Source organism: Equus quagga, chromosome 3 (assembly GCF_021613505.1).
Source record: "Equus quagga isolate Etosha38 chromosome 3, UCLA_HA_Equagga_1.0, whole genome shotgun sequence".
Taxonomy (NCBI): Eukaryota; Metazoa; Chordata; class Mammalia; order Perissodactyla; family Equidae; genus Equus; species Equus quagga.
The window spans coordinates 94,496,721-94,510,940 of NC_060269.1; the positions used below are offsets into that span (position 1 = coordinate 94,496,721).

The following is a 14,220-nucleotide window of genomic DNA, read 5'->3' on the forward strand; positions in this document are numbered from 1 at the left end:
TTAAGTACATGAAAACACTACACATGGCGCCTTGTACATTGCAAAGCACCATAAAAATACACAGTATTGTTATTACAAAAAACATCAATATTATAAATTAATTCCTAAGAGAAAAAAGATTTCCCACACGTTTTAATTGCTTAGTCATTTTCTATATTCATGCTATCACAAATGACATTCAGAATTTTTTAGAATGACCATTTTCAATATTTTTTCTTTAGAAAATAGTCATATTTGTGACATCGCTCATTATTCTGCCATTCTCTTACGGGAACTGAAGATATTACTTTTTCCTCAGATGGTATGGCTCTCAAGGGAAAGTTATTAAGCTAGAAATTGCTGCTATAATTACCAGCATGTAGAACTTGAATTCTAAGCAAGAAAATTTACCTGGATCTAAAAGGTAGGTTCAAAGAAAATTTTATTTTCTTACTTTTCAAAGTGTTGTAAGATGTTTCAGTGTTAAAATTCACTTTCAAGTATGATGATCAAGAAATAACAAGACACCAAACATAAAAATTATAGTTTCATAATTTTCTCCGTTGCTTCTTAATCCACTGAAAATAATTTCACAATCCAACACTTTTAAGCAGGTTCTTTTTTACTTTCTTTGGTTTCTGCTTCTTTTGGCAACAATGGCTCGATCTTTAGTAACAAACCTTCACTTGTTGAACTACGAAGGAGAGCACGTACCACGAACGATCCTGGAAACAAAGACAAGAATCAACTTTCATTTTATTCCATAGGCACCTAATGAGCAAATACAACATAGAACAAGAAACCTTATAGGACTCACGTCATATTTTCACTTGAAGAGCACAGATATTACTGAACTAATACAGTTAATTCTAAGAAAGGAAGACTGTGTCATTTCTAGAGTAGAAGACAAACTAGCTGTACTCTAGAATATTAGAGATTTATCCTTGAAACTACATGTATTCATTAATAATTCATTTCTCTCTTCCAGAAGATGATCACCTAGAATTTGTTTTATTGCAGAGTCAACAGTGAAGGGAGCAGGTGGTGATATTTACATTTGACGGTAATATTCTAAATATTTATTTAAAACAGTCAGCACAGATGCTACCTCTGTGTTACAAAACATTTAGTAAAATTCCCTAAAAATTAAAAAGCTTTTCATAAGAACAATGTTAAGGGACTTCATTTAAAATGGCAAAAAGAAGACAACTACATTGGCTTTAGAGATTTACTGTCCATCATTCTACTCTTGCTATAGTCTCAGAGGACCTTACACTGAAATCAAAGCTCTCCATGGAATATAAGAATCCACACACATACAATTACTAAGTACTATGGCCATATCTAGAACAAAAGAATTAACCCATGAGGTATTTATTCACCAGGGTGTTTAACTCCCAAAGAAGGGGAAAAACAGCTTAAGGTTGTGTTTTAATTATACATTTGGTCATAAAACTAAACCTGACAGATTCCTATAATGGTAAGCCTATAAGTGAATAGTGATTTGAGAGTAACGGACCCTTGCCTCCCTTCAACCAGTTGTGAGTGAAATTTATCTGAGGAAGGAATGTGAATGGCATGTAACGCAATGATAAGGGCACTGGACATGTTCCCAGCCTACAACACAGCTTCCACATCTTGATCAAGTTTCACTGCTCTCCAAGAATTATCCCGATTATAAGAAGTGACTCTCATGACATGACTAAAACCTTGTTTCTTTTCTAAAATAAATAAGATTAAGAAAGCCAATTCCTAGTGCCGATGACAAAGTAAATAGTCTGGCTTCAAAATACCATTTCATAAATGATTTTAGTTTCTATTTAACACCATTGTAAGTTTAAGGCAATCAGTTTACAGTCTTCTTTCAGATTTTACTACATTTAATGGTAGAAATAATGTGGGAATTTACAAAGGTTTCAGGATATGTTCCTTATTAATGTTAAAGAGGTCTCCCCTCTAAACAACTAGAACTTGTTAAAAAGGTAATTAGGGATCTTTTTGGTGAATTAACTTTTTTTCTTTAATCCCTGGAAATACTGTTGCTATTGCAGTTGCATATTAACTTGATTGTTTTCTTAACATTTTACATTTTTAAAGTATCACAGGGCTATAGGGAAGTCCAGCCCAGCAAACTACTTACCCAAACTCAGCGGTCTGTGCCTACAAACTTCATTGATAACTGCTTGTAGATTGGCAGCTATCTGGTCACTTGACATATCCAGCTGCAAGAAAAGAACAGAACATTAATGATGTGAAAGTGAGAAGATAATACAATTTTTGGTAACTGTATCAGCACTTATTCTAGACAGTGTTTTTCAAATATTCAACTAATGCAAATTATCCTACCGTGACCCTACTGTGAAAAAAAAAAGCTTCCATAACTCTTTTAGAATGTTATATGTGCATGTCTTTACATGTGAAGACTTAATTACCTTATATAACATATTATAGAAGTGTTTTGAAGTTGTTCCACTTGAGATTCCTTGAATTCCAAGTAATTACCCCAAAACATATCCTGGGGCAGAAAACACCATCCCCAAGGAACTAATGATATTTTCTCTTGAAGTTATTTGTTGATTTACTTTTAAAAGAAACTAAGAAAATGTTTAGAAATTAATGCTTTCATGAGTCCAAAATAAAACTACTTGATGACACACATTCAGACAACATATATCTCCCAGAGACATTTTCAAGATGCTATGCTAACACTCTAACTATGCAACAACAATTATCCTGCTATTTAGCAAAAACTACAGTGAGTAAATATATAGTGAACAAGCCCTATTCAGAAAACTCCTAAACCTAGCTCACACCTTTGGAAAGCCCTTGTGTTTACCATTCAAATTCAAAGTATGTTATTCTTCTTAAATATTACCAGTTAAAATCAGTTCTATTACATTCCAATGTTTAGAGGATTTTGCACTTTGCCAAATGAATCTTTTCAAATTCATATAAAACTTATAATTGTATAACTGGCAAAAATCACACAGTAAGAGTTCAAATTCAAGCAAGATTTCTCTTTTCCAATGACTCTGAGACCATTGTGAGGAATGTGCTGCATAAGCATAAAGAGAATTCTTCCTGGAAAAGGTGATTCTCATCATCGTTAGACAGCACTGATCGGACACTCACTTGGGCATGATGCAGTAGCCAACCCTAAAGAGAAGGTTTGCACATTACCGGAGGGATTTTCATTTTATGCCAATCCATAAGTGAGAGTTCTGAGAGGAAAAAAATCCAGCAATTCTTAGTCCACCTTATAAAGTCTGTAGACCTTATATACTGTAATTTGCATTGATGCAAGTTCACTGGCAGACAAGGCACCTTACACTTGCTATGTTAAAAAGAAGAAAACAAAAAATGCTAAGGGGTATCAATGTGTCCCTGTCTCCTTTCATTTCTAAATTCTCCACTTTACCTGAAATTGCCTTTCTTTCTATCATCACCTGAAGTAACCACCACAGCTCTACATAAGTTCCTCTACCCTTTGTTAAAGACCTACACCTACCTCAAATTTGGGAAGGTAATAGATGCAAGAAAAGGGAAGCGGTCCAACATATCTTTTTTAATAGTTATGATCTATACTGTTACACTGTATACGTTAAATTTCTCAGATTTTTGTAACTCTTCTTTCTGCAGACTTACATCCGGTAGTAAGCTAAAATAACAACGTATGCTTCAGACATGCGACAAAATTACTTCCCCTGCAACTTTCATTATTAGGATGACTTCAATGATTTCATTAAGTTTTAAAATGTACAAAAATGTTTTAAAACATAGTTTATACTTCTGTCCAAATTTTAGCACCTCTAATCTTTAGTACTATGTCCTCTACTGAACTTTAAAATATATTTATAGCCTTAATGCTGCTTTTCACTTTTTCTTTTAGATATTGCACAAAATTACAAAAAAGCTATATATTTTATGGGCATAACTGTAATTACTTAACTATCTACTGCCGAGAGAGCTACATACAAAAACATAATGCATGCACCATGATTTTTATCAAAACTTGCACAGGAAATTTATCTGGGCTGACAATGATCTAGAGATAACCCAGGAAAGCAACATTTGCAACCTTTTCTACCTACATCTCAGTTACTCTGCACTTCCGATAGTGCTCTCCCATGCAATAACATTTTGTGGTCTTACACAAAGACCAAGAAGGCAAGGATGACCATTTGGAGGAGACGATATTATCTGTTAGATTCTCAATGGCAGAGCATAAGACTTGGTACAGTAGGAAAAAAAAAAGGGAGGGTTTGACCTTGAAGGGGATACTGAACTATGTTAAACACTGTATTTGTGTGTGTGCATCTGTGTATTTGAATAAATAACACTCACAATACTATCTATGTTTAGCTAAAGTGATTGTCTACTACAGGGCAAAATAGTTGCTCCCTGTTCTGTAGCAGACGTTTTCAAGGAAAGACTGCTTTACTGAATCCCACCTTCTGCTTAACATCCCTTACTATGTCAGAGACAATCCCCTGAGCAGACTAGATGGAGGCTTATGCAAGATGTCAGGGTAGTGCCTCAGGGGATAACAGGTGAACTCTTATCTCTTTGTTTTGACTTTCAGATTTTCCTCATCCCATGCAATTCCTAATCTTTCTCTTCAAACATTTCCTAGCATTATGAGAAAACTGAAAAACAAGGGTCCTTAACCATTTCTTGTCCCTTTGAGATGCATACATATGCAGGGCAAACTGTAGTCAGGAGAGTGTCTAAGGCAGTGATTCTTAAACTTTTTTCAGGTCATCAGACCTTGCTTCAGAAAAATGCACACAGGCACACAAAAAATTCAGCCTGCGCTTTTAGGGTCTTCAAGGATTCTCTGATTAAAAGAAAGGGGAAGAGAGAAGAAAAGCTCCTGAGGACAATGTCTCAGTTAAAAGGGACCCCTGGGCCACACTTTCAGAACGGCCAGTATAGAGGTAAGTTTGTTCAACTATTTTGGAGGACTAAGGAAAACAGTGCAGAAAAAGGATTCAACTTAACTTTTTACATTTTACAGAGAGTAGAACTTAAAAAAAAAAAAAAGGAAGCAAAGTATGTATGCATAATTTTTAAACAATCACATGTTCCTCCTAAAGTGGCCACAGTACATGTTCTGTCACTGTAAACGTTCTGACAGCCTCTAGATAACTGACCACCTCTAACCAGAAACCGCAGAGGACTGCTGCCTTAGATAAGGCACGTGTTAAAACATTTGACCTCCAAAATCCCTTCAAAATGCAATGCTCTAAGATTATAAAAAGGGTGGCCTGGCATATGGTTTCTGCAGATGGGCCAGTAATTAACCTCCATACCTCTTAACAGTCTAAACCAAGAGAAGGAAGACCATCTGTGTATCCCCTATACAACATTCAGGAAAATAATAATAATAATAATCGATTGAGCAGCTCGATTTATTGGGTGCTTGCTCTGATCCAAGCTCTGTTCTACGCCTTACACAGATATTCTCATTCATTTGTGCCAAGAATCCTAAAGATGGGTACTATTATTATTCCTCGTTTACAATTACAATTCGAGACTCAGAAAACTTGGTAAACTTATCCAAGGACACACATATGGTAAGGAGTGGCCCAGCAGCTATGTGCATGAGCTCTAAAGGCAGAGAAATATGGATTTGAACCCCACTTCCACTGTTACTAGCTTATAACCCTGGACACAGCTGGTAGGTGTCATTTATCTTTATGAAAAGTGAAGTGTCTCTTGTCTGGAGAACATAACTGAGTTTGTTATAAACTAAGGAGAGAAAAGGGGAAACTAAGTCAAATGCTGAAAGGAAAAGAATACGCATTTAAGCGGGAAAAATATCAATTTTTCTTTCTGCCTAAGGAATCCTTTACTCCCTCCTAGTTTTTAGATGTTACCACCACACAATTTAGCAACATTTACTAGGCCCCCACTCTTTGTCAAAGAGTATGCTGAAGATAGAAAGATAAGTAAGATACAAACCTTGCCCTCAAGGAGCTTACCACCTGGTCACTTAAGTATAACACCACAAGTGCCACCCAACTACATGAACAAGGTGCTCCCAGGGCACAGAGAAGAAGTGATTGATTTTGACAGGGAACACTTCACAAAGAAGGTGCTATTTAAACTCAGTCTTAAAGGATGAAGAGTTTTGAAGGACAAAGAGGGTCTTCCAGACAGAGAACGTAGCATGAGGTCACGTAAGAACAAGGTGGATCAGGTGATGATGAAGGTCAACCATCTGTACATCTTAGTTGGAGAAATGTGTATTCAGATTCTTCTCTCATTTTTTAATTGAATTACTTATCTTTTTATTATTGAGATATAAGAGGGTTTGTTTTTGGTGAGGAAGACTAGCCCTAAGCTAACATCTGTTACCAATCTTCCTATTTTTGCTTGAGGAAGACTGGCCCTGAGCTAACATCTGCGCCAATTTTCCTCTACTTTGTATTGGCTCATCGCCAGAGCACAGCTTGATGAGTGGTGTAGGTCCACGCCAGGGATCCCGCAAACCGGGGCCACCGAAGCAGAGTGTGCCAAACTTAATCACTACGCCAGGGGGCTGGCCCCCTAGATGAATTCTTTTCAAATTTTTAAAAATTTTTTATTGAAGTATAATTGACATACAATATTATATTAGTTTCAGGAGTACAACATAATGACAGGATATTTGTATACGTTGTGAAATGATCACCACACTAAGTCTAGTTACCACTTTTTTTTTCTTGTGATGGGAATGTTTACAATTTACTTTCTTAGCATCTTTCAAATGTGCAATACAACTATTATTGACTAGTCATTATGATGCCCATTACATCCCATGACTTATTTATTTTATAACTGGAAGTTTGTATCTTTTGATACCTTTCACCCATTTCACCCACTCCCTCAACCCCCTTCCCCTCTGGCAACCACCAATCTGTTCTATGTATCTATGAGTTTTGTTTTGTTCATTTGTTTTATTTTTTAGATTTCACATATAAGTGAAATCATACAGTATTTGTCTTTCTCTGTCTGACTTATTTCACTTACATAATACCCTCTAGGTCCATCCATGTTGTCACAAATGGCAAGCTTTCATCTTTTTTTTAATGTCTGAGCAATACTCCATTGTATATACATGTACCACATCTTCTTTATCCACTCATTTATCAATGGACACTTAGGTTGTTGCCATATCTTGGCTATTGTAAATAATGTTGCAATGAACACAGGGGTGCATATATCTTTTTGCATTAGTGTTTTCATTTTCTTTGGATAAATGTCCAGAGGTGAAACTGCTGAATCATACAGTAGCTCTAGTTTTAACTTTCTGAGGACCCTCCATACTGTTTTCCATAGTGGCACCAATTCACATTCCCACCCACAGTGCACGAGGGTTCCCTTTTCTCCACATCCTTGCCAATATTTGTTATTTCCTGTCCTTTTGATAATAGCAATTCTGACAGATATGAGGTGCTATCTCATTATGGTTTTAATTTGCATTTCCCTGATGATTAGTCATTTTCACCATCTTTTCACATCCCTGTTGGCCATCTGTATGCCTTCTTTGGGAAAATGTCTATTCAGATCCTCTGCCCATTTTTTAATTGGATTTTTTTTTCTATTGAGTTGTATGATTTCTTTATATATTTTAGATATTAATCCCTTATCAGATATATGATTTGAAAATATCTTCTCCCATTCAGTAGGCTGCATTTTTATTTTGTTGATCATTTCCTCCACTGTGCAGAAGCTTTTTAGTTTGAAGTAGTCCCATTTGTTTATTTTGGCTTTTGTTGTCATTTTCTTTCGAGTCATAAAAATATCACCAAGAGTGATGCCAAAGAGCTTGCTGCCTACGTTTTCTTCTAGGAGTTTTATGGTTTCAGATCTTACGTTCAAGTCTTTAACCCATTTTGAGTTATGTTTTGTGTATGGTTTAAGATAGTGGTCCTGATTTCATTCTTTTGCATATGGCTGTCCAGTGTTCCCAGCACCATTTATTGAAGAGACTGTCTTTTCCCCACTATATATTCTTGCTTCCTTTGTCATAAATTAGTTGGCTGTACATGGGTTTATTTCTGGGCGCTCTATTAGGTTCCAGGTGTCTGTTTTTAGGCCAATACTATACTGTTTTGATTTACTATAGCTTTGTAATATAGTTTGATATCAGGAAGTGTGATACCTCCAGTTTTGTTCCTCTTTCTCAAGATTGCTTTGGCTATTTGGGATCTTTTGTGGTTCCACACAAATTTCAGGATTGTTTGTTCTAATTTTGTGAAAAATGCCATTGGAATTTTGATAGCGATTGCAGTGAATATGTAGACTCATTTGGGTAATATGGACATTTTAACAGTATTAATTCTTCCAATCCATGATCACAAAATATTTTTCCATTATTTGTATTTCCTCCAATTTCTTTCATCAACGTCTTATAGTTTTCAGTATACAGGTCTTTCGCTCCTTGGTTAAATTTATTCCTAGGTATTTTATTCTTTTTGATGCAATTATAAATTGAACTGCTTTCTTAATTTCTCTTTCTGATAGTTGGCTGTTAGTGTATAAAAACACAACAGATTTTTGTACATTGAACATTTGTACCTTAGAACTAATAAACAAATTCAGTAAAGTTGTAACAGTTTTTGGTGGAGTCTTGAGGGTTTTCTTTATGTAAAATCATGTCATGTGCCAAATGTGCTAATTTTACTTCCTTCTTTCCAATTTAGATGCCTTTCTGCCTAATTGCTCTGGCTGGAACTTCCACTACTACGTTGAATAAATGTGACAAGAGTGGGCATCCTTGTCTTGTTTCTGATCTTAGAGGAAAAGCTTTCAGCTTTTTGCCATTGAGTATGTTAGCTGTGGGCTTCTCATATATGGTCTTTATTATGCTGAGGTACATTCCATCTATACTCCCTTTGTTGAGAGTTTTTTATCATAAATGGATGTTGAAAAGAGTTCTTTATATATTCTAGATACAAGTCTCTTATCAGATATACGACTTGCAGATATTTTCTGCCATTCAGTCAGTGGCCTTTTCACTCTATTGATAGTGTCCTTTGATGTACCAAAGTCTTAAGTTCTGATGAAATCCAATTTCTCTCTTTTGTTGCCTGTGCTTTTAGTGTCAGCATGTAACCTTTTGAGACTACTTTTACTCAGGTTACAGGATGCAACCTTCGGAGAGTCATCTAAGTTGTTGTATCTAGCAATAGTTCACACCCTTTTATCACTGAGTAGTATTCCATTGTACGGCTGTACCAGAGTTTGTTTTTTTTTTTTTTTTTTTTTAATTCATTCACACACAGGACAACTGGGCTTTTTCCAGCTTTTGGTGATTATCAACACAGTTCCTATAAACATTAGTATTCAGATATTTGTGTGAACAGAAACTTTGATATCACTTTAAATGTTTCAACTCTATGGGGTAAAACGCTGGAGTAGAACTGCTGGGTCATACAGTAAATGTATGTTTAGCATTATAATATACTACCAAACTGTTTTCTAGAATGGCTGTGCTATTTTGTATTCCTACCAGCAATGTATGAGAGTTTCTCTGTGATCTTGCCAGTATTTCCTTAAGTGAACTGTCTGCATAGCACCTCCTCCTCTCCTTCTGGGATGCCAATGATATGAGGTTAGATCTTCATTATTGTCCCATAGGACCCTAAAGCCTTTCTCTTTTTTTTCCAATCTTTTGTCTCTGTTCTTCAGACTGAATCATTTCTATGATCTGTCTTCAAGTTCTCTGACTCTTTCCTCTTCATCTCCAGTAATTTCATCTCCAGGAGTTCATAAAAAGTTTTTATGAGGTCTCTTTCCCAAGTTTCCGCTTCGCCTTGATGTCCCCCATACTTTTTCATTCCCTGGGGCTCTCCTTTTGAGCACTCTGCCCAGAAAGCTGGGGCTTTATTTACCCCATTTTGCTACTTACTTTCTGCAACTATTCCTGCAGTCAAGGACAGAGAGAGAAAAAAAAAAAACAAAGGCAGCATGCCCCACCCTCTTGTGACCACAGATCCTCTAATGGGAAAGGCAGGCTCCCCTTCCTCAACGTTTTAGACATCTGTGTCCTCCTCTGCACCCACTGCCACTGCGAGGAGCTATGATCTCTCTTTCTCAAGCCTGAAATAGAGGCCTTCTCCTGGAGTTCTCCCTGCCTGCACTGACGTCCACTTCCTGGTTCCAGGCTACATTGAGACCAGGCCATGTGACAACAGGGGGAAAATGGCAAACTCACTGTCAGTGGGGTGGCACTTCAAATTAGGTCTTCCCTAATTTGCCTGCTACTTTTCACTTTTCAGAGTCTTCAAATAGCTACTTCGTACACTCTGTCCAGGTTTTATAATAGCTGCATTCAGTGGGAGAGACAGGGTGTCACGTGATTACACCATCTTACCTGGAACTGGAACTGTGTTACATAATTATACTTTAGGGTTGACAAACTTTTTCTGTAAAGAACCAGATAGTAAATACTTCAGACTTTGAGGACCACATATGATGTCTACCATGCATATTCTTTTTTTTTTTAATACAACCCTTTAAAAGACCATTCTAAGCTCACAGGTAGTACAAAAACAGACCACAGAGCCACTGTTTGCCAACTCCTCTATTAGAATACATTATTTGTCTCCAAACATATGAAAATTCACGCAAAGATAAGCTGTAGTATGAGTTATGCTTTACATCACTTTAACAAATTAATACCTTTAGCAAAACCTAAATGGGGGAAGAAGGGTGCTCTTAAGCAGAAGGAGCTTTCATCATTGCTTATGATAAAGATGTCTGGAAAATGCTTAATTTTGTGTTTGTATTTAATATATTTAATCACTTATAACAAGGTCTAAAAGATATTTTACTGTTTACTATACATACTATATTAGTGCATTTTATAATTTATTTAGAAGTAACACTAATGAAACTCATAAGGAATTATCTTTCAGATCCATTCAATTTCTTCTCCCAGCATTTGGATAAAGACAGAAGTCAGTAAAAGTATCATACTTATCACCGGTTTTTGAAATAAAGCTAACAAAAGAAAGCTGTGTGTGCAGCACACTGACAACTACTTGTTAACAAATGGATTGGAAATCAAAGGAAAGCAAGTCAGCTTACCTCCCTTTTACATGTTATGTCACATTTGTATTTTTTATCATGTGTTATTCTATTGATTAAAGAGCACTGCCTTATCGAGTTAATACAACGAGCTAAAGAGAAAAGTTAGCTGTTTATCTCAAATGGTATGGCTTTTTGTATGCTATTACTTATATCTGATAGAAGAGGATAGTCACACTTTCAATTCCCAAAAGTTCTAGGAAATTATCATCTGATTTCATGATGGCATAGGTAAGAAAACTGGAAATGATAATAAATTATTTCTTGTTCTAACATTCTTATGGGTAAGAACACTGATAAAAATCCATCCAAAGGATGTAACCTAAAATACTACAAGGTTATTCACCTCAGTTAAATATACATCTCTCACAATAAAGCATTGAGCAAAATGATGGCACATATTGGGTTCTGGATAAATATTAGTTTTTCCTCTTTCATAGCCCCATACTCTTAAAGATCTAAGATCTATTGCCAATCTACTTCCTTTATTTTTAACGAGAATTAACAAGTACAGAATCTGACTTTTACATTTGACAGTTTATTTTCCTTTCTTCATAATTCCCTTATCTATGACAGCACACTGTAGTATACCAAAAATAATGCAACAAAAGAAAAGTCAATCATCAACTGGAAGGAATGAAGGAAAAGGAGGAAGGGAAGTGGCAGTGAGCCATGAAGCCAACCGGCTGCTGCCTTTTATCCAACTATTGTTTGTATCTAATGGATCTAAGTAGTATTCCTTGCTTGCTACTTTTTAACTTTTGGACCTAGCTGCTTCCAAATAAGCTTTCAATTTCCATGTACTATAATAGCCACACCTTGTTGTTTAACAGAACTCCAACACATGCACTTTTTCTGTTCTAACACATTCACCAGAACCGAAAGCTCTGGTTTCAACATATATTTTACTACATTTATACTCCCTGGGCCTGAACTTGTTTATTTTTGTTACAGTACACTTCATCTTTTATCAGCTGCCAGTCTGACAATATTCTTACCACAAAACAATTCACCATTACACAAGCAAAACACAGCGATAACACGCCTATGAATGGACCATGTCTACAACTTTAAAAAGAAGGGGAAAAAAGAACATCAAAGACACTTCCTTTCTATTAAGTATATCAAAGATCCAAGTATATTTGAAACCCAGACATGAAACACTAGTTAAATCAGGTCTTGGCATGATTTGGTATAAACATAAATCTGAGCTGTCCTAATCTCTGTTCTTTCTTTTTAGCAAATGAGTTTAGATTTGATTTGCCAACACCATTATTAATTAGAAGTCCTCAAAATCTAGACTTTTACATGATCGTAAAAGGGCTACAGTTGTACTTCCTTTAATGCTATGATAACTGCTGATGCCAAAGCTAGGTTATTATATAATGTATTTTTTTTTTTTTTAAGATTTTATTTTTTCCTTTTTCTCCCCAAAGCCCCCCCGGTACATAGTTGTATATTCTTCGTTGTGGGTCCTTCTAGTTGTGGTATGTGGGACGCTGCCTTAGCGTGGTTTGATGAGCAGTGTCATGTCCGCGCCCAGGATTCGAACCAACGAAACACTGAGCCGCCTGCAGCGGAGCGCGCGAACTTAACCACTCGGCCACGGGGCCAGCCCCTATATAATGTATTTTTAAAAGATGTTCTTCAAAATTTCAACCATATATAGTGAAGCTTTTAGAAATCTTCCTCATTCCAAATTGCTCAAGACTCTATGTTCTAATTGTATATTAATAAATTAAAAGAATAAAAATAGTAATAGTTTCTAAACTAAAACAGAACAAATGGCACATATATTTTAAAAGTACATAGTTTCTCCAGAATGCTTTACTCTCTTTTATTTACCTAACTTGATGTTATAGTATACTAGTGGGAACCTGTCCTGTGATATAAGAAAATAAACAGGAAGAGTAGCACTCCACTCACAGGAAGAACAGATGTTTCATAAGAAACTTACTGATTCTACGAATTTGGAATTAGTAATAATTCAGAGACTGTCAAATACATTTAAAAAGTTTTATGACACAAAGAGTGAATAATATAAATAAGACTACAAGAAAACGTTTAAACATCCTTAGAGAACAAACTCTTATGTTAAGAACATTTTTAATATAAACAACTGATTTGTTAATTATATAGCATTATTAACTCAGGCAGCATCTACCAAGCAACATTTTCTGATTAACCAGACTAGGTAATCAAAATTAGTTAAGTTGCACATCATTGAAAAACTATTCTGTGGGATTCACTTCCCACTAATTCATACTAATTTTCCTATAAATTTAATTATATTTTTCATGTCTTTCCAACATGTAGGTGGACAACCAAGGAGGGAGGGAAGAGCAGAAAAGAGGAAAAAAAATTTAAAAACAGAAAAAAGAGAGAAAGAAGGGGAGAAAGAGAACCAAAATGAAAAACTTCAGAGAGCTACTAAAATTTAAAAAAGGGAAGGAGAAAGACAGAAGAAGAAAGGGAAAGGGGAGCTTGAAAACAACTATCGAAAACAAACAAGCTACAAATTATAACAATTATTTTTAAATCACGTCCAATAATTCTCAACAAAGTACCAGAAATGAACAACTCTCTCTCCAGAGATTGAGAGAGACTGTAAAACCACCATGAACGTTCAAATAGGAAGGAAAATACTGTAAAGCTCCTCAAAGGCCTTCTTCTTCTTCTTCTTGAACTAAGCCTTATCTAATCTCCTCCTGCCTCGAGGGTGAGACCTGGCTGCCAGAGTTCTGGGAGCCAAATCAGGGAAGCGGGGAGGGGTGGAGGAAAGGGTTTCTCAGCATTCAGTATACATATATTCATTTAATCTCCCTGTTTCCAATTTTCTCAACTCCGGATCTCCTCCAGTTTAGAGACCTTCTGTTTTAACATTTCCAGCCATCTGCCAGCATGGGAAAGGGCCATTACCCAGTGTCGTGAAGGATATAAAAATCTTCAATAGTTTTCAACTAATCTTCCCTATTTCAGAGGGCCATGCCCACACATACCACTAACACCCAGTTCCAGCGATATCTAGAGCTAGATTCTGAGCCATTTTAAAGATCCTGAAATTTAGATCATATTAATTTTTTGGCTTTCTCTACTGCTGATAGAATTTGGCATTTTCTAATTGGTTACCACTGTGGTGTTCCATGCACTATCTTTACCTGG

At 35.9% G+C, this 14,220-nt stretch overlaps 1 protein-coding gene across 3 annotated transcripts in view; it reads right to left on the reverse strand.

The window, feature by feature from the left end:
- Window positions 1–513: 513 nt before the first annotated feature.
- The window catches only part of MRPL1 (mitochondrial ribosomal protein L1), a 58,927-nt gene continuing 45,220 nt past the window's right edge, over window positions 514–14,220 (reverse strand). For all 3 annotated transcript variants that reach the window (XM_046657583.1, XM_046657584.1, XM_046657586.1), the window contains 2 exons: window positions 2,120–2,201; window positions 514–704 (listed from right to left, as the gene is read on the reverse strand). In XM_046657583.1, the coding sequence (XP_046513539.1) occupies window positions 586–704; window positions 2,120–2,201 (201 nt within the window). In that variant the 3' untranslated portion in view covers window positions 514–585. The remainder of the gene's footprint in view (window positions 705–2,119; window positions 2,202–14,220) is intronic.